This window comes from Rhipicephalus sanguineus, chromosome 2 (genome assembly GCF_013339695.2).
Source record: "Rhipicephalus sanguineus isolate Rsan-2018 chromosome 2, BIME_Rsan_1.4, whole genome shotgun sequence".
NCBI lineage: Eukaryota > Metazoa > Arthropoda > Arachnida > Ixodida > Ixodidae > Rhipicephalus > Rhipicephalus sanguineus.
Genome location: NC_051177.1, coordinates 47,566,832 through 47,593,844, shown reverse-complemented (window position 1 = coordinate 47,593,844; position 27,013 = coordinate 47,566,832). Strand labels below are relative to the sequence as shown.

At 48.2% G+C, this 27,013-nt stretch overlaps 1 protein-coding gene across 2 annotated transcripts in view; it reads right to left on the bottom strand.

Annotated features, from left to right (window-relative positions):
• Positions 1-11,298: 11,298 nt before the first annotated feature.
• LOC119382883 (kynurenine formamidase) overlaps positions 11,299-27,013 on the bottom strand; it is an 82,676-nt gene continuing 66,961 nt past the window's right edge. For both annotated transcript variants that reach the window (XM_037650777.2, XM_037650776.2), the window contains 2 exons: positions 26,607-26,770; positions 11,299-11,812 (listed from right to left, as the gene is read on the bottom strand). In XM_037650777.2, coding sequence (XP_037506705.1) covers positions 11,597-11,812; positions 26,607-26,770 — 380 coding nt within the window. In that variant the 3' untranslated portion in view covers positions 11,299-11,596. The remainder of the gene's footprint in view (positions 11,813-26,606; positions 26,771-27,013) is intronic.

Sequence of the window (27,013 nt, the reverse complement as noted above, 5' to 3'; positions counted from 1 at the left end):
GGCAGAAAATTTCAGAAGTGTCGAATAAAGAATGCAGTGTTTTGTCAAGTGAGTTCGCACAAGATTGGTTTCTCGGTTAATTTTTCACTTGGGGACTTTTTTTCCTAGAGAGCAATGCCAGAGGGGACGTTTCTTCCAGGGACGTTTATTCCGGGGACTTATCTTCCGGGGACGTATATTCCGGGGACGTTTTTTCCTACACCTCGCGTTCCCAGCCGCGCGCAGCAAAACGAACGGGACGCGTCCCGACGCCAACTGAAGTTTGGAAACACAGGAATAAAGCTTGGACTGCGTGAAATAGACAACACGCGCACAATTTATGCTATATGAACTAACAACCTCTAGCAAAACTAAATTTAGCAGATAATCCTTTCGCTCACGTAGATCATGTGACATCTTATTTTCTAGGCACCACAGGCCGGAGCGCGCGACGTAGCTCATTTACCGTCTCAGTATCGCCGGCATCGGCCGCCATGGACACCTAGTATATGAGGCTTTCGCAGAAAACATAGAAGCGCTCAAGCGTGCCCCTCCGATGGACCTTTTCAACGAGAGCTCACTGAGTGCAGCCATAATCCCCTGAGTTAGGCATATGTGTGAGCCGCCTATCCCCCGCCCCCCAAATAACAAATTCAGTGCCGGGACCGATTTTGCAGCTTCCACTCGCTAAGCCAGGGGTCTCAATCAGCTAGCGTGCTGCAATCACGAAATTTAGTCCCACAAGTGCCGAGACACCGAAGATGGTAAAAACATAGAGGGGGGGGGGGGCACAGCGAAGTTGAACAAAATGTCACCTAACGTTGTCATTGAAAGAGTGCCTTTCCAACATCCTATATATGGGTCATTTATGAAAGGGGTTTGACGTCAGGTTTCGAAAAAAACACATCGATACTGATTTCCGCAATGACTAAAATCTGGACGCCGATTCTGAAATATAGAATTTTCATTCCACGGTGAAGTTTCAATTCAAAGTGACCACATAGGGTGCCTCAAGAAAAAAAAATAATGCTTGAGACCAGTCCAGTCTCTGTACTATTTAGCAAAGTACAAAAAATTATTCTATGCGAAGCCGCGGGCGCCTTTTTTGAAAACCTTGCGCTTAGTTGCGTGTTCTGGGGCTTCTGTCGCATCTCAAAAATGTCTGGCGGCAAAACGTGAAAAAAAAAAAAAAAAGCCGGCAGATCCCACGCATTGTGGGAATCGATGTAATGCGAAGCAGCCAGCAAAGAGCTGCATATCGTCTTGTATGTCATTGAGGAAAATGCGTGTCATGGTTTCCTGTTAACTCCTATTATTTATGTTCGTCACACAGTCACGTCGCGCAAGACCAATTCCGGGGTAGATCAAGCTAGCGAAACAGCCACCAGCGCGCCATGAGCGTGGCACGTAAGTCATGCTGTACATGACATGCGTGTCAAGATTTTCATGATAACTCGTGTTATTTATGTTCGTCACACGGTCACGTCGCAAGATACCAATTTTGGTGTATATCAATCTAGCGAAACGGCCGCCAGCGCCCCATGAGCGTGGCACGTAAGTCATGCTGTACATGACATGCGTGTCATGATTTTCATGATAACTCGTGTTATTTATGTTCGTCCACACGGTCACGTCGTAAGAGACCAATATTGGTGTATATCAAGCTAGCGAAACGGCCGCCAGCGCCCCATGAGCGTGGCACGTAAGTCATGCTGTACATGACATGCGTGTCATGATTTTCATGATAACTCGTGTTATTTATGTTCGTCACACGGTCACGTCGTAAGAGACCAATATTGGTGTATCAAGCTAGCGAAACGGCCGCCAGCGCACCATGAGCGTGGCACGTAAGTCATGCTGTAGCATGACATGCGTGTCATGATTTCATGATAACTCGTGTTATTTATGTCGTCACACGGTCACGTCGCAAGAGACCAATTATTGGTGTATATCAAGCTAGCGAAACGGCCGCCAGCGCCCCATGAGCGTGGCACGTAAGTCATGCTGTACATGACATGCGTGTCATGATTTTCATGATAACTCGTGTTATTTATGTTCGTCACACGGTCACGTCGTAAGAGACCAATATTTGGTGTGTATCAATCTAGCGAAACGGCCGCCAGCGCCCCATGAGCGTGGCACGTAAGTCATGCTGTACATGACATGCGTGTCATGATTTTCATGATAACTCGTGTTATTTATGTTCGTCACACGGTCACGTCGTAAGAGACCAATATTGGTGTATATCAAGCTAGCGAAACGGCCGCCAGCGCCCCATGAGCGTGGCACGTAAGTCATGCTGTACATGACATGCGTGTCATGATTTTCATGATAACTCGTGTTATTTATGTTCGTCACACGGTCACGTCGTAAGAGACCAATATTGGTGTATATCAAGCTAGCGAAACGGCCGCCAGCGCACCATGAGCGTGGCACGTAAGTCATGCTGTACATGACATGCGTGTCATGATTTTCATGATAACTCGTGTTATTTATGTTCGTCACACGGTCACGTCGTAAGAGACCAATATTGGTGTATATCAAGCTAGCGAAACGGCCGCCAGCGCCCCATGAGCGTGGCACGTAAGTCATGCTGTAACATGACATGCGTGTCATGATTTTCATGATAACTCGTGTTATTTATGTTCTTCACACGGTGACGTTTCGCAGAAACCAATTTCGGTGCATATCAATCTAGCGAAACGGCCGCCAGCGCCCCATGAGCGTGGCACGTAAGTCATGCTGTACCTGACATGCGTGTCTGATTTCATGATAACTCGTGGTATTTATGTTCGTCACACGGTCACGTCGCAAAATACCATTTTGGTGTAATAAAGCTAGCGAAACGGCCGCCAGCGCACCATGAGCGTGGCACGTAAATCATGCTGTACATGACATTCGTGTCATGATTTTCATGTTATGACTTGTCATTTATGTTTCGTCATACACTCATGTTACGCCATACCAATTTTGGTGCACATTCGATTAAACCAAACGGACCAGGAGAGCACAAAGTCGTAGGCGGCTAAGATAGATAGATAGATAGATAGATAGATAGATAGATAGATAGATAGATAGATAGATAGATAGATAGATAGATAGATAGATAGATAGATGATAGATAGATAGATAGATAGATAGATAGATAGATAGATACGCTCAAAGTCGCAGAAGTTCGCTAAGAAATGCTTCGCATTTAAAAAAAATCTGTTCGTGAGTTTTCGCTATGGTCATCCCATATGCTGGCGCTATGAGTGCTCGCATCGGTGAGCGCGTGCGAATTTCCTAAAGCAACCGCTTTATGTGATCACTTCGTTTACCACACCACTGTGCGGCGGCTCTGCAACGAATGAAAAGATCTCCAGTACCATGTGAGCGAACTGATCAGGTTCTGACAGGTGCGCCGTCGCATTCACGAAAGCCCGGCAAGTGCGCAGGGGGTGTGCGAAATATCTATTCAAATAAAACTCTCAAGGTCCCTTATGCATCTGACTAACAGGATTCGAACGCCAAAGCCGCCTTCTTTTTCTTCTCAGTCGACTTCCTCCCCCACCCCCACCGAAAGCTTTCCGCACCTCACGCGGTTTGTCAGTTCCTCGGGGATCTGCCCACCTTTGACCAAGCAGCGATGTCATGTAATGACGTCACGATGACAAAAATTTTGGTGATCTGTGACGTCATAAGGTGACGTCAACCAATGATTTTTTTTGTAGCACTCGTGTAGACGGCGACGGGCACTTTTCGCGCTTGATGAGGACTCTAAACTTTCCCAACCATGCGTACTGTGCTACGACGGGGAAGAAGGATGCGGCGACATCCACCACCTCTAGCAGAAGCAAGACAGCCAGCCAAAAAAAAAAAAAAAAAAAAAAAAGTCCTTGTCAGGATCAACCTTCTTGACGCTTCGGTGGAGATTTCGCACTGAATGCGTTCTTCGTTCAACTGCCGTCTCTCTTTGTGTTCTGTTTTATTTATTTCTTACTTTACATTGTTGCTACGTAGACAACTGATAATAAGGCACATTGGTAAATTTTGGCCGGCACTGAAAGTACAAGCAATGCATAGATCGAGGTCTGTACTATAGCTGCACACTTGGCTGCTTCGCATAAGTTTGCCCAACTTTGCCAATATATCAGCCAACCTGCGGGAAGAAATGACAATTTTAGTACAAAAACAATTGCTTCCGTGAGCCTTATTGGAGAGCCTCTTCGAAAAGGTGAGATAGGTTGGGTTTCGCCGAGAAAGAGCCCTTACACATTTTATTATTCAATACTCCCAAAAGGACGCAATTCGCATCTGTGTTACGACTTGTGCTCTTCGCTGCGGTGCTAGGAGGACTCGTTTTATAGCTGAAAAAAATACCTCTCATACGTTTGGCTAAAGCTGAGCAGTGCGTTCGTGTATGTTTGTGAGTGCGCCCTCCAAGTATGTATTCGCGTTGCTTGACCTCCTCTTTCGCTCTCTGCTTGCTCGCCACGCTTGCACCACAACATGGCCGATGTCACCCTAATCCCCATTCACATTCTTGAAGATTTCAAATAGCTATGTAACAGAGGAAAAGGAAACGGCGTCCCATACACCTGTTTAGGGATGCATGAGGCTCATGGTGTTTTAGCTGGCAAAAAGGCAAAGCCCTTCCTTCGTTCGTGCATATAATATGACCATTTTTGGCTCATTGCAAGGCACGAAAGGGGGGCTTTGTGTAATGATAGCCAGGAAGTAGTGGAAAGGAGTTTTCTGGGTAGCTTCTGAATGTAGCGACATAAGTATAAAGCGGACCATGCGCGACACCCACACTACATTCACAGTCGAACCAAAGCTGATGACAGTTGAGAAATCTATAATTACTATGCACGTGCACAAGGTCGCGGTTGTTCCACGCGACCCAACACTGCCGGTGTTCAGGGCCACTGAAGAACTTCCTCGAGAGCTACTCTTTTTCTTTCTACTCTTTTTTAGCGAGGGAGAGAAAGAGTCGGTTCAGAAACCAAACACTTATTCCAGCAACCCTTGCGGCAGCGCGGCTCAGCGCCTAACCGTTCTATTGTAAATAGTTATACGTTACCAGGTGAGAGAGAGGCACCTCTTTTCTGGACAGTTGCACGGGAGTACAAAGGCTCTCGGGTCCGTGCCTTTTTTTGTTGCTGTTGTTGTTGTTGTTGGGGAGCGCGCGGGGGGGGGGGGGGGGGGGCATCACGCACATTTGAAACGTTTCAACGGAGATTAAGGAAGCAGCGGCACCCCCGAAAAGAATGGATTAGTTGCAGCAGGAACAGGCCCTTCGCCGCCGCATGCTACGACGGCGGAGAGTGCATTTTCCTCCCTTTTTTTCCAAACGTGACTTAGTGGCGTCTTCTGGTGGCTCAAGCAGAAACTACTCGCAAGATGGCGACGGTGGTACCGTCACCTTAATAATGGGCACATAATGTTACAAAATGAACAGTTTGTATCGGTTACTACCTATTTTATTTTTCTTACAACCTTTATTTTACTGACTGTGGTTAGTAACTGCCATGGTAGTAACAGCTACTAATTGCTGTTAGTAGCGGCAAAGGTAGTAACAGTTACCACCCTTGCCGTTACTAACTGCACTCACTAACAGGGTAGTAACATATGTGACAAAACTTTACTACCCAAAAGTTAGCAAGTACCACTACTTTTTTTTAAGAGTGCACGTACGTATGACATTCACATCATCGCACCGTAAAGTGCACTTCGTTTCGATAATACTGACGTCTGTGCTCAACGTGAGTGCTGACATTATTACGTCAGACCATAAGCTACCCTTTAAACGCCAGTGTTGTCGAGGTGCCTGGTAACCCCATGATGTGCACACAACTACAACAATTAGAAAAACACAGTGAATCCACCTGCATGGTAACGCTTGACTGAAAGCCAAAAAAAGCAGCGTAGAACTACTCTCTAACTGCTTCGCATGATAGCGATTCCCACAAGTAGTGGAATCTGCCGAACTTTTTCGACCACACGGGGTTTTTGTTAACGTGCACCTAAATCAAGGCACGTGGGTGTTTTTTCGTTTCGTCTCCATCGAAATGGGGCCGCTGTGGCAGGGAATCAAACCCGCGGCTTCGTTGCCAGCAGCGCAACCCCAAAACTACGAAGTCACCAAGGCGGATATTAGCCACGAAAAAATCCGGACAGATCGCGCAGTTCCTGCGCTGTGGAGCTGGAGCACTCATGAACGTTGCCAGGATTTTCTTCTCTTTCAGAAATTGTAATCAATCCCAGGCCTCCGTTCTTTTTTGTGTGAGTCTCAATAGCTTTTGCGCGTCTTAGAGAGGTTGTCAAAAAGTCCCTTTGTTCGAGATGAAACGGCGAGGACAGGCGAAACTACTGCTCAGCACCATATCCTTTGCGCGAGGACAATAAGAGAGAGAGAGAGTTTGCAAAGTAACGAGCGTGTGATTCGCTGCTCTAGCGTCAGGACACCAATCGTTTGGCGTGCTCTTCCGGACCAAATCGCGACTCAATAATCCTGGCTGTGCAGCGCGAGCGGCCGCGAGCAAATGTCGCGACCTGCGAAGGAAAAGTTCCGCGACCGAAGGCCACAGCCCCTGCAGCAACTGCGCTATGCGTGAACTATGTGGGCCGGGGTGGGCTGGTGACGGTGGACCTTGTGTACCACTTGCTTACGGCTTCTATAGCGCAGCGTGCGTGCGTGCGTGCTCGCGCGTGTGTGTGCGTAGCGCACCGGAAGCACCAGCGCGCAGTAGTAACCTGCCCGGTTGCGCGATGCGCCGGACGCCTCCTCCCAAGCGCTGGAGAAGCAGCACGGCGATGGCCAGCGTTTTTTTCTTCCCAGCGCTGCGCGGCTCGGTTCAAGGACGGAGCAGCTCCTCCTTGGCTCGGCCGACGGCCTTCGCGAAGCATACGGAGCGTACACGCACAAACATAGGCGGTGTCCTTGTCGCGGGGGGCCTCGTGTATGTACTACCACCGATGGCCGGGTGTCCGCTGCGCACGGTTTGTCTTCTCCAGTACTGGCGCGCGGGTGCGTTGCCTTGGGCGGCTCACGATGCGCGGTCCAGTTAGCTCACGCAGGGACGGATCCGCGTTCTTGGCGAGGCCCCTGTAGGCAGCCGGATTCCCATAAGCTACTCGCCCCAAGTGCAGCTTTCGCCATGAGCCATATACAAATCACCGGTCGGACGGCTTATTACCGTTAGCAAGTGTAACGCCCGCTCTGAGTTACGGTTTACGCGTAAAGAATATGGAGAAGGTAATTCTTGCATACGCGTAATACGTTATGAGGACGGGTTTTGGATACGCGTTTCAACGGGAATGAAAAAAAAAAAATATCATTGCTTCTGAAAACGCAAGGGAAAAAAAAAAAACGAACTACGGTAGAAGGCTGAGGTCCTGTGTTCTACCGTTTTTTTTTTACGTGCGCTTTCTAACTCGGAAGCTATGGCGCGGTCGGTAAGCGCGCGCGCTCGTCGTGGGCGAGTTGATACCGCCCGGCACCCGGCCGAGATGGGCAGGGAACCAGATCGGTGTGATGCTTGAGAGTACCGACCTCAGTGCTAACGCCTTGGAAACGCCACGTATTCTTTGAGTCGCAGTGCTTCTCGTTTGCTGTCGAGCACACTAGTTTTAGACTTCGGGGTCTCGGGTGAAATGGCGGGTTTAGGATCTGGGGATGAAACGTCTTCATACCTCCACGAACGAGACGTGTCCGCTTTCAGGCGCTTGAGAAAGGCGGTCGCCCGCGCAAGGCGCCTGCAAAAAAAATATCGCCAACAGGAAAAAAAAAAAAACAACGAACTAACATCCTGTGTTCTACCGGATTTTTTTTTTTTTTTTTGCGTGGAAGCTCAGTATACCAACTCGCCAATGCTTTGAAACATTCTTTGCGCATTAGTTTTAGGCGGGCTGGGCGTCTTCATACCTTGAGGATATGCAACGCCAACAGGATAACATAGGCGTGTCTCCCGCCAATGCCAATTTGGCATTGTTAGTCTAATTATTACGGCGTCTTTTTCATGAATAGCCTATAATGTACACAAAAATATCGTTCATGGCAGGAAAGGACAGACGACCAAACACTTATGACCATATATTCATTATTGTTTTGTTGCGTCAGCTGGTTAATAGTACTGTATCGCTTAAAATAATGCCGAACAATTTTGGTGTGTGTTTGTACCGTTTCTTTGGAATGACGCGGGGACATGCACAACGGTAGAGAGCGTATACGCACAGTGCGTCAATCTGGAAAGCAACACTTCATCTGTGTTCAAACAGCGATTCTCGCAATCGTGAAAGTCGTAACACTCACTGGTATTTTGTGGCGTTGTTCTCCTGTTGAAAAAATAAAATCCTGCTTGTGGAACTTCCACTTATTGCATGAAATACACGAGGACAATTACTGGTTGTGAACATCAATCTGGTGTATCCGTTCAGAAGACACACAAAAGATTCTTACGTGTTCGTTCTCTTGTTTATGACTGACTTCGCGTCGTTCCAAAGAAAGCACGTGAATGCGGTTTCAGCGGAGTTCACCATCGATCAGAGGCGTAATTTAAGTGGGGAGGTGGTGTAAGGGTGCACTCTCCTACCCCCCACCCCCTCGTTTCGCATACCCTATAGCTTCATTCCGTGGTAGACACGTAATGATGGATTTATTTATTTCTTTGTGCTTCCCTCAATGTGCACAATCAGCTCGGCTTCCAACATCCCCTCCTACCCCCTTCCTTCGGGCAAATGCACCTTTGATGATTCGAACGTTCGCCATCCTGCAACCTTTTTGAACTGGGCTTAAGAAGAAAACAAAAAAAGGCATCTGTAAAAAGAAGCAAAAACGAAGCCGTCGGTGACATCTTTGAGGGGACCTGAATCCTTGTAGTCATCGACGATAATACAACGTTTTGTCCCTTCCGTCGATACTCCTGCTTTTGCAAACCTCCTGGATAACGCGGAGTTTCACGTCGCGTGCGTTACGGGCAATGCTCGGCCAGCGAATCGCGAATATGTTAGCCGCGCAACCGTTCTTGGCCGAGATCATGCTTGTAGTCGAAGAAAGCCGCGAAAACGTGGAAATATAGAGCGTTGCGAGGAAGAAAACTTAAGAGGCAGAAAGCAGAGACAGTGAGGGGTGGCTGTCACTGTCTCTACCTCTCAATTTTTCCTATTTCCACGTTTTAGTGGATTTTTGTGTGCGTGCGTGTAACTACCAACTTGCTCAACAAGCAACTGTCTTGAAATCATGTGATATACCCGTAGCGCCGATATCAGAACATTTGCACCGACATATTATTTGCGTTGTGAATAACAGCACGTACAGCGCTCACAAATGTACGAAATGGGGGGCATTTCGCATACATCAGCAAGGAATCAGCGTACATAAATGGGGAACTCGGAGAATGCTAAATGCCACAAGTGGAAGTACAGCGCGCACGTATTCAATGCGGTGCACAGGACGGTCGGACACGCTAGCCGGCGAGCACACGCACATAAACGTGCGCGCGGTGAGGTGTAGAAGGGGTCGTGCACTTGAAAGACACCGAGCTCTGAAAAGAGTTACGTAATGCCAACGTAGCGACAAGAGCATGCGGTGTGTGGATACGAGGAATGCTGCGGTTTTCCACTAGACGGCACGCACGCACGAGCGCACATAATGCTGGGGCACCGTGTGCCGGGGATAAAGAGTAGCATATGAAAGCGGCAACCGGTTAACGCGCGCTAGCGTCCGTACGCGTTGTGCGTGCGTTCGCGTGGCAAGAAGTAGTGCTCGTATGGTAATTCGATAAGCGCACTCTCGCGGAGCGGTGACAAATACGTAATGTCCGCGCTCTGAGAGCTCGCGCTATTCGGGAGGACATTTCCGAGCAGTGCTTTTTTACCCCTCTGTATAACGCAAAGCTGAAACGCCCAGTTCATCAACTTAAGCCGGGCTAGTCGACCGGTTCATTCTTGACATATGTAACTGATGGTTTGGCGAAAAATTGTCTGCAAGGAGAGGTTAATAAAGAAAGAAAGCTTACTCGCTAAATAAAATTGAACCAGATATCTTCGGACTTATCGGCAATCAAGGGTGCCTTGATTACAACCGATCGCATAGCAACCACTGGCGCAGCCGGGGGTAGGGGGAGTGGTTCATACCCCTGCCGAGAGAGAGAGAGAAAACTTTTATTTGTGAAGGCCTCAAGGATTATCCTCGTTGGGTGGAGCCCTTAGTTCAGGGCCCCATTGGCTCGCGCCACACAACGTGCCCGCTGGATCAGCCGACGCTGCTCCTGCGGCTCTGAGCTGGTCAGCGCAGTCTCCCAAGAGGATTGTGAGGGTGAAGGAATAGGGCGGCAGCCCGGTGGTTGTGGACATTCCCAGGTGCAGTGATACACCGTGGGCTTCGCTCCACAATAGGGACAGTATGAGGGATATTGTGTGGGGTGGAAGAGATGAAGGATGTAAAGGCAGGGGAATGAATTAGTCTGAAGCTGCCGCCAGGCAACAGCGTCTTCTCGGTTGAGTGATTTGTGTGGTGGTGGGAAGTACATGCGGCTTTGTCGGTAGTGTTGTAGCGTTTCAGTGTAGTTGAGTGGTGCTGTTGGTGCATCGTCTGGGTTGGACAGCTCTTCCGATGGCGCCCGGTTTGTGAGCTCTCGAGCTACCGCATTAGCGCGTTCATTGCCATGGAGAGAGGCGTGTCCAGGTGTCCAGACGATACGCACCCTGTGTAACAAAGTGGGGTGTATTGATGTCAGGATACGGTGTGTGTATGGTGTGACCATTCCTTTCGCTATGTTCCGACAGGCACTTTGTGAATCGGTAACCACGGTAATTGGTTCGTCCGGTGCTGGTAATTGTGAAGCGTGTATAATAGCCAGGGCGATAGCAGCCTCCTCTGCCGTGCCGCTGTCCAGGGTTTTAAGCGTAGCCGATACCGTTACAGAATCGGTGTTGTCCACTACGACCAGACACATGGCCCGTTTTTGTGGATATCCGAAATTTTTCAATTTTGCATGGGTTTTGCATAGGCGCGCACATATAAACACACGCACGACCATATAGACAGCTTGCATGTGACGTCATGGACGCAGATTCATAACGCACTTGCACTCCACGATGGCGGCTCTGATGACAAACAAGTTGCCGTTAACCTGCTTCAACCTGATAACGACGTGACAGGAACGCCTCTATGCGTGAATAACGAAAGAACCTGCATGCAATGCTTTCATAACATTAATGTGACATCGCAAACTTTGCGTCCTCCCATACCGGTGCTGCAATACGACATCACTGCAAGCCATCTAGACAAGGATGGTTGAACCCCCCCCCCCCCCCCCGAAAAACATTCTCTAGCTACGCCACCTGATAACGACATCTATTTCATATAGAAACTATCGCAGTGGAAATGACAATGTACAGGTAAACACGCACGGGCTCTGCTATAGCTTCCGGCGCACTGCACGGATTTAGAGACGAGAGAGAGAGACGCAGCCGGGAAGTATATGGTACGCGCAGGCCTCCCCAATAATAAACAGAGGCGGATAAACTCGATCGGGTCCTGCGAGGGCTTCTTCTTCGGCGCTCAGTGTTCGTGACGAGGATGGCGGCGTGGACCGGTTCGTCCTTGCCCCCGATGGCCGACCTCGGTGCCTCACTGCGGAGAGGGCGCGGTCGCCGGCAAAGAAGACCGGACGAGCCTCGCGGTGACTCGGTGCGCGCCGTCTCGCAGCGCGCCCAGCAGGAAGCTGAAGTGGTCTTCGTCCACGTACTCCAGCAGCTCGCACGAGATGCGCCGACGCCCCAGGGCCTCGCGGTAGGCCCGAGCAGTACGCCCGAACCACGGAGGGTCGTGCTCGCTGTACGTCACCTGCGCGAGTGAGAAGGACGACGAACCACGTCGTCTCATCATGACGGTTCGACAAGGAGCTCTCTCTACATATAAGAACTCGGTACAATAAGGTTTCGGTTTAAGGTTTTCTATACATATATGCATGGCATCGCAGTGCCCGTCCAGTGTACGTGTTCAGCGCCGGACCGTTCTGCTTCCTCCTGCTTCTTTCTCAAAGTCTTTGTTTCATTGTTTGCGCTAATATGTATCCCTTTGACATCAACCAATTCGTCTAGCAACAAGTCTTACTCAGTCTACATGTGCCATCGTTTTTAAGCTTCGTTTACAGTGCGCTAAAAGACAGAAGGGCAAAGGGGAGCAGGGAATGGGGGAATTAAAAGATCAGCGTTATTCTCAAAACGGAAGCCTTAGATACCTCATCAAACACGAAACGTGACCGTCGGCGTCAACACGAGAAATGTAAACAGTCATCATGTGATGACGCCACACTATGACGTCATCATGATGGCACATGTCGCCAAAGTGAGTGAAGACGTCACATGACGGTGTCATCAAATTACATGGTCGCTTGGCCGAAGGTGGGCCGATTCTGGAGGCACTGCAAAACCACGTCAAGTGCAGAAAGTGTCTAATGCCTCCGGTCTCGGAAGCAGTGCAAAACCCCATTGGGTGCAAAAGATTTGAGGGGATGGGGGAGAGGGAAGTGAGTACAATCGGTTGAGAAGTAAAGGAAGATGAATTTTGCCTTCGAGTCGTCGCAAGTGCATAATGGACCGTGTGACTTCTATTCTTTTTTGACATCAGTGACCGCTCCTTCACATTACTTACCACGCCGTAACAAATTTTAAAATGCAGTACCAACTCGCCCAGTCATCAACACTGGTTTTTCGCCCGCGTCTTTTTTTTTTTCCGTTGCCTTTCCAAACCTAAGAACCTGCTCGAAGGCATGTGGCTCTGCGAGTTCCGATTCCCGAGGTGCAGCCGGACGGAAATCGGGTGCCGCATCTCCGACCAGCCCACAAGGGGTAAAAGAAAAGTATGTAGTTGCACTCAACGTGAAAGCTGTAGGAAATGCGGAGCAGTGATTCGCCTGCACTTCAGCGACGCTCGCATTCACGGGCAACAAGCGCTGGCGTTGCAAAGGTGCAACCTGCTCGACGTCTATGTCGAGAAAGGAAACCTCCTCTTCACCCACACATATATCCTCCTCGCCATCACTTTCCTTTTCTACTCCGTTGCTGCGGCTATGATATTCTCACCTTCACTTCCATTTGCAACCTACTACTTCCTACACTTCCCATTAAGGTGGCTATAGCCACCCTCCCCTTGCTCTACTGTATACTATACACGACTATGCTATTCTCTACCCTCCCTTTTTCTCCTCATGGTTTTGCCTGCGCGACGCCAAACGACATGAGATGGCAGCATGCTGACAGAGATGACAGCAGGGAAAGGAGGAAGCGAGTATGCATACTCGCTTCCTCCTTTCCCTCCTCCTCACCCTCACTTTCCTCTCCCGCACCCTTGCTATACATGGCTGTGCTTATACATAGTTTTGCCTTCGTGACGCCGACCACGTGCTACGTGCCCGGCCCATATCCATTTCTTCTTCTTGCCCGGTTCCCTGACCCACTCTGCTCTCTTCCTGTCTCTTAAGGTTACACCTATCATTTTCCTTTCCATCGCTCGCTCGTCGTCCTCACTTTAAAGCCTCAGCTATCTATCGTAAATTCGTAACATGGTGTAGACCAAGATTGACATGGGAGGGTAAGAGGGTTTGACGAATAGGTTACTGAGATACTGCTCTTCTCTAGGGCCCTCATGACATTGGAGAGATCGTGTCTCCCTGCCGTAACTGTCGCTTTCTTTAAGGACTATAGTGGCTGTGGATCCGCTGTAGATTTCTTCCATTATGTTTATATAGGCTTCGTCGATCCTTGATTCCGCAGTGCCTGCATGACTGCTGATGTCTCCACCGAATCAAATGCCTTCTCGTAATCTATGAAGGCTACCTCCCTCATGCTGGCTGTGCTTTATATAGTTTTGCCTTCGTGACGCCGACACCATACGACAGCCCGGGCCCCTAAAGTGCTCCTCACTTTAAAGCCTCTATCTATCGTAAATTCGTAACATGGTGTAGACCAAGATTGACATGGGAGGGTAAGAGGGTTTGACGAATATGACTGTCTGGTCATGACATGAACAACGTGAAAATCTTGTGGCGTACATCGGCAAACCCTTTCCATCAGACACGTGTGGCGCATACCCGTATACCAAGGGCCGTGGTGTACGGGCATGCGTTACAGGCTGTGTTGTATGCGTTACCGAAAAAAAACTAACTAAATACGTCATTCGTAACGCTAAAGAAAAAGGAACGCGTTACCGCCCTGCGTTACCCATAAAAAAGTTAAAGCGTTACCGTTACCGTTACAAAAAAAAAAGTGACGGACATTACTTCCGCGGTTACATCATAATCAGAAATATTAATCGGTGCGTCTTCGCCTCAAGAACCTGCAATACGAGCTTTGTAAAACTCATACTCACATGTAACATTAAAGTTGTCGCCCAAACAAAAATTTTACCTGAAATACTGATTAAACGAGAACAATTTGCACAAATCTGCCGTGTCTTCGCAGTACTGTAGCAGCCTAAAGTTGCGTGTACAGTTACATGCGGTGGCTTCTAACTCTGTGGCACATGGAGAAGCTATATTTCGGAATGGGTCATTAAACTAAAAGTGATCGATTTCATCATCAACGCTCTCCGCAATGAAAACATCACTGAACAAACCTGCAGGAATAATGACGGCGTGCTTCTACTACCAAAATAAATGCGCAAATTTTGTAGCAATAAAGGAATGCTTAAATGGCATAAATCTGGGGAGAAGTATTTGCGCACATAAACAAGTTTCTTTTTCTTTTTTTTCAAATTAACCTGTATAATTGCCGCAAATATTGCGACTGCGTACTTGAATGTGTTCAAGGTCAGCCTCGCTTGCTCAGGAGTTTAATAACCAGGAACGTAGGCGCAGTTGTAAATAGCAAGAATCAAAACTAATTTTGAATACGAAGTTTATAAACAGCGCTAGAGTATTGCAGGAACAGTTTCCTAGTGTAACTACAAACCGCTGAATATAAGCGACCGTTGCGTTTCAAAGATTCAGGAACGACGAGAACAGACATTGGTAATTTAAATGCGAGAGCGTTAAGAAAAAATCGGTAGCGTATCTGCGTGCTTCGCTGCAAATATCGTCGAAAGACGCTAGTCTTCTGCCGGCCGTTTCTGCGCCATTTCAGCGCAGCCTAAGAAACACTAGGGTCTTTAGAATTACGTATCTATGTATTTTCTAGTAAAGGAACACACCACCTAATATGGATAGATGTTACGATTCAGATATGTGTAATATTTGCTTTTTGATCGACAATGTTCACAAGTACGAACGCAGCTACCAGTTCAAGATGGCTGGGCGCTCAGCAAGTGCTTAAACTTTGGCCGTGTGGCTGAATCGTGTGACAGACAGACAGACAGACAGACAGACAGACAGACAGACAGACAGACAGACAGACAGACAGACAGACAGACAGACAGACAGACAGACAGACGGACGGACGGACGGACGGACGGACGGACGGACGGACGGGCGGGCGGGCGGCCGGGCGGGCGGCCGGGCGGGCGGGCGGCCGGACGGACCAAAATTTCTGCATTTAAGTTCCCCAAGAAAGACTATCGTCTTTAAAACCGACACTGGCAGCGTAGACCCGGTGAATGCAAAGAATAAAAATTAGGATCCCAGCAGGAATCGAAGCCGAGCATTCTGCGTGGCAGTCAGGTATTCTACCCCAGGGCCAAGCCACGTCTAGAAACTGCTTTGGAAAAAGACCCTATATGCAGGCGTATGAAAGTCGGTGCAACGTCAATTGTGGTTGTAGTGTTGGCTATGTTATTTTAGAACAAACAATGAACACTACATATGTACTCTTATGATACAGACTCATGTCGGGGTTAACGTCAATTCTGATTCCAGTGTGCCTGCGGCCATCCCAGAAACGGACTCCCCGGGACGGGAAGCGACCGACAATGGGTAGAATCTCGAACGAAATCCGTTGAGCGGCGGAGGTACAATGACTTAACAGAGGCACGTCAAAGTTTGGGACGTTTTTCCAATGGGCCACCTGGACTTGGATTGGTGTGCTGCATGCCGTGAAGACCTGTCCTGTATGTCTTGACTAAAGTCCCTAGATTTTTTGACTTTAGTCTTGACAGGAGTCAAAGTCGCCGCAGACCCTTTTCTGCCCTTCTGGGAAGAGGCAGATGAATATGCCCGAGTAACCTGTTTCCCGACTAGCCCCACAAGCGTGTCGTTGACCGCCGGACTTTTCTTGTAGCGTTAGCTACACTGGCCTAGCCGAGCCAGTTTCGCGTGGCTCCTCAACAGCCGTGCTGCGCATGCGCGAGGATCAGTGATGTCACACAGCTGGCGCATCGGAGCCGGCACCTCCCGCGCACTCCGCCGCTGCCGCCGGTCAGCGCTTTCCAGAGGAGTGACGTCGTAGCCGAGGTAGACGTACTGGCGCTGGCGCGCGCGCAGCTATTCGCCTTCGCTGTGCAGTCGCCGTCTGACACTGCGCTGGAGCCGCTTGATAGCGCCTCTGACTGGCGTTTGCCAGTGTGGTTTAGCCATGGAGAAGGAGAGCGCAAATGCTGCTCAACGGCGCAGAAGAGCGGAGAAGCTTAACTCATCGGATCCCGAAGTAGTTGCCTGGCAAAATAAATATACATGTGCCACATAATACGTATACCGTGTGTGTTTCATAGGAGCAGCAGTAAGCATGACAATCAAGCTAATCCTAGACAATCAGGAAAGCTAAGAACAATCAGCTGAACCTTTGCTAACGCTACGTTATCCTGGCATAGCCGAGCTAAGCCACTGCAACATTTTTGTTTCAGGAGTGCAACGACCCCTCAGCGACAGTGTTATTGGCTAGTGCCATGGTGGATGGTGTCGTGTGTGTGATTAGTTGTCATCAAGAAGGAGGAGCCAGCCTGAGGGGTTAAAACGACGGTGCTGAGTGAGAGAAGAGGCTCTGAGCTCTCGGTTACAGGCTAATCCAGTTCGCTCTTCGCGGAACTCTTGCCTTTTCACTATGTAATTGAGTGTACAGAAAGTGCCAGTAAACATGCTTGTTATCGTTTTCCCAACTTGCTAGCATAGCATCAGTTCCTCAACCCGGAGACTCGACTACGATACCAAACGGAGTCCGGGTACGACGCAGTCCTAACGTCGCAATAACTGGTTGCAGCGGGAGGACGGATCTAAATACCCGGTCGCAACAGCCCCCCCCCCCCCCAAAAAAAAATGCAGCATAAACTACTGGCTGACTCCTTCGCATGAAACCGATTCGCACAAGGCGTGAGATCTGCCGAATTTTTCGTATGTGTTCCTTCCAGCTGATTTAATGAACCAAAGGCACTTTGGTAGTTTGTTTATATATATATATATATATATATATATATATATATATATATATATATATATATATATATATTCGCACTGTCCGCGAACTGTAGGTGGCGCGCAAGTCGGCTCAAGATGGCTGCTCGAGGGATGATAGGCGCTCCGCTTTGCCCGGAGAGACCCTTGTAAACACAGCTCGTTGCGTGTTCTTCAGCGTGGTGCGACACGTTTTGCACGATGTGCGACAGTACATCAACTGTAGACTGGAGCATTTTCCTCTCAGGTGTCCACAGCAGCTCGGAGTCTGTAGAGCACGTCTCCGTTAAATAGCAAAAATATGTGTTTCAATGAACAGTAAAAGTTACTGGCAGATACAGAGGGCCCCACTTTTCGTCTAAGACACTCTCTCGATCCGTTTTAAGTTCATAAAACTGCTTGGTGTTAAATGGACGCGTCATGTCACCTTAGATCGAAGCCTGCATAGATTGATTGTCTGCATTGTACAGGCCTCCGACGCGCGCAAAACCGTTGTCACGCGGGCACTTTTGATCACGGTCAGGGCCGATCTTGATTAGGCTCGGTCCGAATCAGGTGCTGCTACACGATCTCGTGATCGCGATCAGACGCAATCGAGATCACGACGATTGTTATTTTGGTGAAGTCTACGCCGAACTCGACGTGGATCAGTTTGGACCAATCACGATTAAAAGATGCGATTCGGATCGGCATTGATCACGATCAAATGTGCCCGTGCAATACTGCTATTATAAATCGCTATGAATATTATTCGATCGTATCGATACAGCTTCATAAGATTACGACCGAGCGTAATCCCGATGGCCCTGGCCGCGATCAAAAGTGCCCGTACAATGTCGGAGCTTATTGAAATATTTCACGGAATTCGCTTGTGTATCGAAGTCGGTATTGAATCTCTGTAAAAACAACTGCGAAGATCACACGAAAAGAAGCAACTTCGCGTCCACTAGGTTTGCTCGCTTGCTTGCTCGTTCCTTAAACTTCCCGCAGTTTGCAGCATTTTTTTTGTTTACTGTCCATCGCGTCGCGTCACGCTAGCACGTATGGGCCCCTACGTTAATTAAAGCGAAAAGTGAAAGTGATTTCCACTTGATTTCCACTTACCTGTATTGCTCCAGAAGAAATCACTGGGGATGAAATGTGCACTGCAGACCCGCATCGGCGGCGTCACAGGCTTACCGATACGAAGCCTCACCACCCATTCCTTTCTTTTCCGCGGATCTTGCGGGAACGAATGGAGGCTTATATTCTTAGGGGCAGCTCGGTTTGTGCACTGGGGCACGCAGCACATCCTATTGCTGTTGTGCTTCTTAGCCATGACGCGCATAAGAAGAGTACAAAGGCGCGAGGCGTTTGACTAAAGCAGCCAAAACACGCGTCGTCGTCTGCCTATCCTCCAAGAGTCGTTGCCGCCATGATATATATATATATATATATATATATATATATATATATATATATATATATATATATATATATATATATATATATATATATATATATATATATATATATATATATGTGTGTGTGTGTGTGTGTGTGTGTGTGTGTGTATCTTTGTATGTATGTCCGTCAACTTACGTCTCTCGTGGTCGTCTCCTTATCTTGACACATGCATGACAGTCTACATACATACATCAAAGTTTGAAGTTAGCGCTCGTCTGGTGTACATGTTCCTGGTTTGTGTCCGTATTTTTGCGCTATCTCCTCTGTTATGCATTCTTACAAACTCGCCCAGATTTCCGTTCTCGTAAACATACCAAAATTTGCATGGAAGGGTATTAATGTATGACGAACAGGACGAACAGGTCGGTACATGAATAGCGTGAGATACTTGTCGCGTACGTCATGAAACCCTTTCTTTCAGTCACGTGTGGCACATACCCGCATACCACGGCCTATGGAATTCGGGTACTAGCCACAGGTGACAGTTTGTATCAAACAAGGAACGGCGATGACAGGCTTTCAAAAATCATTATGCTATCGCATTATGAAGCTTGTGTCGCAGAAAATGCGGGGCAGGCGTCGGCAGCGTTGTCGGTGAGGGAAATATCAGATGGACGGAAAGGTTAAAAATCGCGGTAATAAATTCTACTACACAGCTACGCCAGTTCTTGACACAGCTTACGAGAAAGACCCCATAGGCGTGCGCAGGGTTCCCCTTCAGGGGGGGGGGGGCAAAGGTTCGTCGCTGCGCCCCCCCCTCCCAATTATGATGTCAATGTATGGCGCTGACAGTGCGCCACCTCCCCTAGTCGCAGCGCCCCCCTTCCCTATTATGTCAATGTGTGGGACTGACTGTGCGCCCCCCTCTCAGGTGAATTGGGGGAGGGGGGCAGCCGTCCCCCGTCCCCCCCGTGCGCATGCCTATGTTCCAAAGACCCTATAATTGCGTCATATCGCAGCAACGTCAACTATGGTTTCAGTGTTTACTATGGGCTTTTATAACAATGTAATAAACATTACATATTAACTCCTATGTCTCGCCAAGCTGTGGTCAACCATTGCTCAACCCGGAGGAATACGGTGAAAACCGCGTCTTATGATATGCACATCATCACACGGTCCGCGTGCAGTTCATTTCGATACAAGTGACACCTGTGCCCTAATGTGAGTGCCGTCGTTTCGTCGGACAAGTGCACCCTCCATCTCCCCCGAAAAAAAATCTTCGCTACGGGTCCGCCCACAATATGCCCATAACTATGCTCAAAATGCACAAACAAGTCGGTCAACGCTTGACTCAAATCAATAACAACAAAGAAAAAAAAAAGGGGGGGGGGGGTAGAGGCAACTACTCCCCTACTGCTTCGCATGACATCGGCTCCCAGAATTAGTGAGATCTGCCGAATTTCTTTCATTTCTCTCTCTCTCTCTCTCTCTCCCTGTTTTTCTTTTTTGCGGCGCTCATCTGAGAAATTGGAGCTACCAGCGGAGGCCACGAACCATTCCGAGAGGCACCGCCTCGTGTGAGCTCACCGGTTACCCCTGTTTAACAAGATCAGTGTCCTTTGATGATAACGCCAGGGAAGGTTGGCCGGCTAACGCAATCCCTTGCTTTGCTCGATATATGAAAAGCCTCAGCTCTTGTGTAGCTATCATTGTCAAAGGAAATGGGCCTGTTAAACAGGGCTGAGCTGCGGTGCCTCTCGGGATGACGAACGTATAGTTTATGACAGTGAGCATGCGCGCTCGCTTTAAGTATTTTGCTTGACAAAAAGCAACATGTCTTTTTCGATAAACCCAGTTGCGAGTTCAGCGCCGTGTGTGTCACTTCTTCCTGCGCTGTTTTACATTTGTATCACCTAAAGAACTTAAATGGACACCAAAGTGAAGCAATGAATCGGTTTAGATGGATAAATTGTACTCTGAGAACTCTAATGTCGTTAATTTCACCATGATAGGTCTATTGACAGCTGGAAATCAAGGTCAAAGATTTATTTTTAAATTACGACTGAAAAACAGCGCTAAAAAGACGGGACAAAGAAGGACACGAGACCACACTTTTTAGCGCTGTTTTTCACTCGTAATCATGAATCAACCACGCCCAAATGCGTACCCGACTGCACTTCATTTTTAAATATCGCGCTGATATCTCAGCGCGTGACGTCATGGATTTCAAAGTGTAATGCTGGTATTTTCGCGTCATTGGCTCAACGAAATTTCCTGAAGCTTGGTGCGTTAATTCTATGGCCTCCTCAGAGGACAATGTGCTTCATTTTTACTGATTAAGAACTACATAGGACTTAGCAGACGCCGTCAAAATCTATGAGGGCACGACGTTTGGTTCGGAAACTTCAAGGTGGCGGCGCCACCAGCATTTTCTTTTTGCGCGTGTTCTCGCTTACCAAGCGTCTCCTCGCGGCACGCGCGGTGATTTTGGAGTTGTGAAACAGTAATTTACTAATATTAGAAAAATCGTTTTTCTCTTTAGTGTCCCTTTAATGTGGTGTTGTGTGTCATCAGCGCGACTTCTTTCTCCAAAGGGTCCTCCAGAGCAACAAAAGGTGTTCTATTCCCCCTTTTTTAGTCAGACACATTCTCCCTCACGGAACCTTAATTCTCCCTGCTGTGTTAGGAGTCCGTGCTGGTACGAGTAGAGCACTGCACGGGCCCGGCCCGGGCCCGCTTTATGAAGCCCGAGCCCAGCCCGGGCTCGGGCGTGCCGCGTACATGACCGAACCCAGCCCGAGCTCGTGGTTGCAAGACCGGGCCCGGCCCGGGCCCGTTCGTTCATTACATAACTTATCCAGGGCGCGTGTTCATGACAAGGCCCGACCCGGGCCCGCTAGAGGATATTAGTTGTTGACGATGATTATTAATGATGCCTTGCGCTTTGTAGCGGGCGATCGGACGGAAAATCCGGTGTGTATACATGCATCGAAACGTTGCTTTGCCCGCGGTGGTAGCTCAGCGGTTAAGCTGTTTCGCTGTTAAGTCCTAGGACGCGGGTGCGATTCCCGCGGCCACGGCGACCGCATTTTATGGGGGCGAAATGGAAGAACACCCGTGCACTTATCTTTAGGTGCACGTTAAAGAACTCCAAGTGGTCGAAATTAATCCGGTCCCCACGGCGTGCATCGTAATCATATCGTGTCTTTGGCACGTAATACCAAGGAATATAAATGAAATGTTGCCTATATGGCACATAGCAAGTCACTACAATAATAGTATAGTGAAAATAACGCACAGCAACAAAATTTTTTTAAAAGAAGTGTACAACTAACATGAAAAAGCTGATAGAAGCAAACTCGGGACATTTCCTTTAATGCTCTTTTCTACACTCGCGTTGGAAACGTTAATTACACAATTCTTTCAAAGAGGCTCCTGATTAGTGATTTGTTGCAGCAAGATAAAAAACGTTAACGTTATATATGGTGAACAGCCACCAAAAGCAGATGAAATATAAATCGTTCATATTCTAACGTCGTCACGGAAACGTAATGGCCATGTACAATATAATTATATAATCAAGCTGCTACACACCATAGCTATTCCAGATGAAAGGTTTCACCTTTCACGTGTCACTTCAGCGTGGCACAGAATGCCTTAGCCCTTACATCAGACCATTTCCTTACCTTACGTGGGGAGCCCTTCATGCCTCCTTATGTTAAGGAGCTCCTTGAGGGAGCCAGCGTATTCTAAAAGCTTCCTTCAACCTTCCTTTGCTAAGGGCCGCCTCAGTAAGGTAAGGCGCGTGTTTCACAAGTCTGGGATCGAGAGTACGTGTGAAATACTGCCTCAACGTCCGTTTTCAAGCACGAATAAGGAATATTTTTTGTGCATAACGATGAATAATAACGTGTACACTGCTTTTTCGCGATATCGGTGCACAGCCTTTTCCCTTTACTTAACTTTCGCCTGTTGCCGCAGACAAAAACAGGATGGTCGAGCAACGTTGGAACTCATTGCGTTTATTGATGCATATCAACGGCCTGTTATGTGGAAGCGAGTAATAAAGATCGGTTAAAGAGTTGAAGACGTGGGTGAGATCGATTTTTCACAACTGAGCAGGTGTTAAGCTTGTGAAATTTCCTCGATTTGGTGCAAATTTGTCTCGAATGTACTTATGTCCAAGTACATTATGTGTACATTGAAAACAAGGGCGCGTATATCGGGTCGTGCATCGCGCCTTCCTGGATAGACCAGTTTTTAGTAAAACGAGAATGCCTTACAGCAACGGTTCCGAGAAACCCTCCTCCTGAAAGTATTCGGATATATGCGAACGATTTCTTAGTAGTCTTACAGTGTGGTGCCTCGGGTTTGCATTCTGAGTTGTCACAAATGGTCGGAATATTTGAAGAATGTATATCGTCCCTCGTCATCACACGTGATATTCCCCACTAGGATTCCGTCGGGTTATTTCAACCGTGATCATGTTTGCTGGACATGTGAACCTTAAGGCAGAGAAACTTTTGTCCCTCTGCCTGCATTCCAGTGATTCAGTGACTGCCAGAAGCCAAAAAACAACACCTGCATGGCAGGTGTTGCTTTTTGGCTTCTTCGCGGTTACTGTGCTCGAAATTTGCAATATACAATATATGGGCGCCGTGCTCCAGAGCACAGTTCGAGTTCTCAGCAAAAAGATGTCACCACCTTTTTAGCGAAATATATCGATGAAAAATGAATGGTGATCGGATGCGTGGTAACCACCAGGAAAGCCTGCACCGCGTCGACACGGCTGATTGTATGCCATTACGGGAAGCGGAGGCGGGGGCCATACTTTCTAGCAAGAATAAGAAAGCGCTAACACCCTCTGGACTAGCTAGGCCTCTCCATATCCTCTTCTCCCAGTGCCTACGGCACCACACTACGATGGAGATGCTTTGTCGGCGCTTTCGGGAAACGGGAGACAACATGAACGAATAGATTCGCAATGCGCCTTATGTACACGAACGAGCCTCGCAGTATTGGACATTTCTAAAGTCCCTAGAATGTATTCGCCGCGAGATCGGGCTACAGGTGGCAGCACCGTCACCGCGCTAGTGTGGATAGGCGGTTGTCGGCACGTATACAAACGTGCACAACAGCGCTTCGTTGTGAGCGATGTGACCCGATTTCCGGCAAACAAAATGCGTTGACTGCAGCTTTGTGGTAATATGTACGTTTTTCATTCCCGAATTAATGCACGAAGCGCACCGAACGTTACAATTACTTGTGAGAGAAGCGCATTCTGCCGACGAACGGGTTGCTCGCCTTCGGCGACAGTCAGCGTTTTCGCAATGGGTGACGTTTTCTTGTTGTATTATTTGCACATGTTTAGCTTGTGGTCCACCTACTACGCACTGCTGTATAGCGCGACTCAATTACTTCTTGTTCATTTGGATGCCTCTCAACAAAAAGAAAGCCCGTATTCCTGCACGATGAGTTGAAATAGCACTTTGTGCACTGCGCGCTCAAATATTGATTCGCATTTCTTGTTCAGTTCTCCGTGAAATGTAGGACAGTTGATAGGTTTACTGAGGAAAGCTACGTGGCTGACAGCGCTTTAGCGCTACGGAGACGTTTAACATGCACACGCTTGTTTTTAATCCAGTAACAGTACACAAAGGTAACTGTACAGCACATACATAATCAATCTTATTCGGTAAAATATTACTGCGTGTTTTAAAGCATAACCGTATACGTATGCTGGCTGCCGTGCTCGAGGCACCCCTCTCACCGTTCCCCGTGTTTCATTCGCAACGACCCTTCGCACCCCCACATGGTTCCCTTTAGTGGGAGATGGTGATTTTTAAATGCGAAGCATTTCTTAGCGAACCTCTGGCACTTTGAGCGTTTCTATCTACGTATCTATCTATCTATCTATCTATCTAGCCGCCTACGTCTGGGTGCTCTCATAATCGCCTCCTTAACTTGGTGTTGGCCAAAATTTGCATGGGAGGGTAAGAGGATTTGACGAATATGACTGTCGGGTCATTACATTGATAACGTGAAAATCCTGTCGCGTACGTCGTCAAACCCTTTCCACTGGACAGGTGTGGCACATACCCGTTTACCTCAGGCCGCGGTTTACGGGTATGCGCCACAGGTGATTGACAGTTTATATCTACCCAGGAACGGCGAGAACAGACATTGGTAGTTTAAATGCGAGAGCGTTAAGAAAAACCAACATCGGCAGCGTTGACCGGACGAATGGAAAGCATGAAAATTAGGATCCCAGCAGGAATCGAACCCAAGCATTCTGCGTGGCAGTCAGGTATTCTACCACAGAGCCACGCCAGGTCTATAAACTGGTTTGGAAAAACAGCCTACTCAGGCGTAATATCGATGCAACGCGTCAATTGTGGTTGTGGTGCTTGCTATCTAATTTTACAGAAAAGCAATAAACAATACGTGATACTCCTACGATGTGCACTCCTACGATACAGGCATCATATCAGATTAAAGTCTGTGGCTCCAGTGCTGGCTCCGCTTTTGTAGCAGTCTAATATACATTAAATTTGTATTCCTATGATTCCGCAAGCTATATTGAAGCATTGCTCGACCCCGGACGAATACATGAATGAAAGTTACGTATGATATGCACATCACCGCACCGTAAAGTGCACTTAGTCCGCCAGAACGACGCAGTGTCCTCTTCATTTCTTACGAGGCTGGGCGATGGCCTCATGCTAACCGAGGATGATGCCAGATTGATTGACAGCCGCCTTGTAGACTAGGCTACGTAGGCCACGTACGCCCAGGTAGAGTACGAATACGACAAGCGCCATCCACTGATGTTGGTCTACGTAGCACTACCCTGGCCTACAAGCCTCGACGGCCTCTAACCTACGCGAAGGGTGACTTCGGGTACCGAGATGTCGCCGGCTCTGTCGACAGACAATTTGTCGACAAAATGACCGACGCATCCATGAATTCCAACAGCTGTACTATACCTCATACTTCACTACACGTGGACCCCTCGTCACCGCGATTACGACCGGATCCTATAACAAGTCATGACCAGCTGCTGGTGCTCACTGATCACGGAGATGATGACCTTGTTCAAGAACTGTCAAGAAATTGTTCCACATATGCATACGGGCTCGTGAAACGTGCGTGCGTTATCCATCATAAGGGACAAGTATAAGCACTACATATCAGCTTACCGCTTCTGGTGTTGGTAATAGCCACTTTGCCGTTGGCAGTGTTACCGAACCGTAAACAACTGGTTATATAACACATGTGCGGCTCTTGAACATATATATGTGCGTATGAAATTTATACAGATCTATAGCGTCATTTTGTAACTTGTCGCTCAGTAAAAAAAATTACGCCCCAGTCACCTTCCCGCCGCATGCTTCGCATAACACCGACTCCCACGGTACGTGGGATCTGCCGAATTTTTTTTTTTCACTTGATAAATAATCACGTGTGAAGCGGACGCCGTCAAAATCTGTGACATCAAGAAAAGTCGGCGCGGGAACCTCGAGGCGGCGGCGCCACAGTCTGTATTTTCTTTCTGAGCATTTTCTCGCTTATATACCAGACGTCTTCTTGCGCCAAAAGTTGTGCTACTGTGAAAGGATAATAAATTGACTATATATAGCACGATACAAACCGTTTTCACAGGGAAGCTATCTTAATCTTGTATAGTCGCAGTCGTAGTAGTCACGTGACCAAGTGGCCGCAGTGGATAAAGAAATCAATGAAACGAAATGATGGTGATGATAAATTATGATGCTCGAAATAATGAGGATGGAGGTGCTGCATGGTGATGATGCACGTGACCTCGCTAGACAATCGCATGCGCTCGCGCTCTTCGCTGTCCGATGGATTGGGCGGCGTGGAACTGGCGGAAATTTTTAATAGGGACTCCTTCAGAGCTGAGCTGGCACTTACCACGATGTGCAAGTGGGTGGGAAGCTCGTCCACCAGCTGCAGCGGGCTGTTGCGCATCGCCTGATCGGCGTTGATGGCGGCGTCTCGTGCCACGGAGCTCCCCAGGAGCGCCACCACGTCCAACACGGGTGACAGAAGAAGCAGGCTTCGTAGGCGCGACTCTCCTGCGTACGCCAACGTTGAAATTGCAACTGCCGTTGTAGCTCGAAGGATTCCATTCGATCCAAACACGTTTTTCTGAACATATATATAGCACTTTTTTCAAGCGAAGCTCGTATATGTTGGCTGACTCGTGTCACCGTCGGTGTGGCTGTCGGCGCACGCGAAAACTCAGGTGGGTACGCGCCATAGAAACTGGGCGAATCCCACTACTCACCACTGGTCCACTAAATTGAGCAATACTTTAT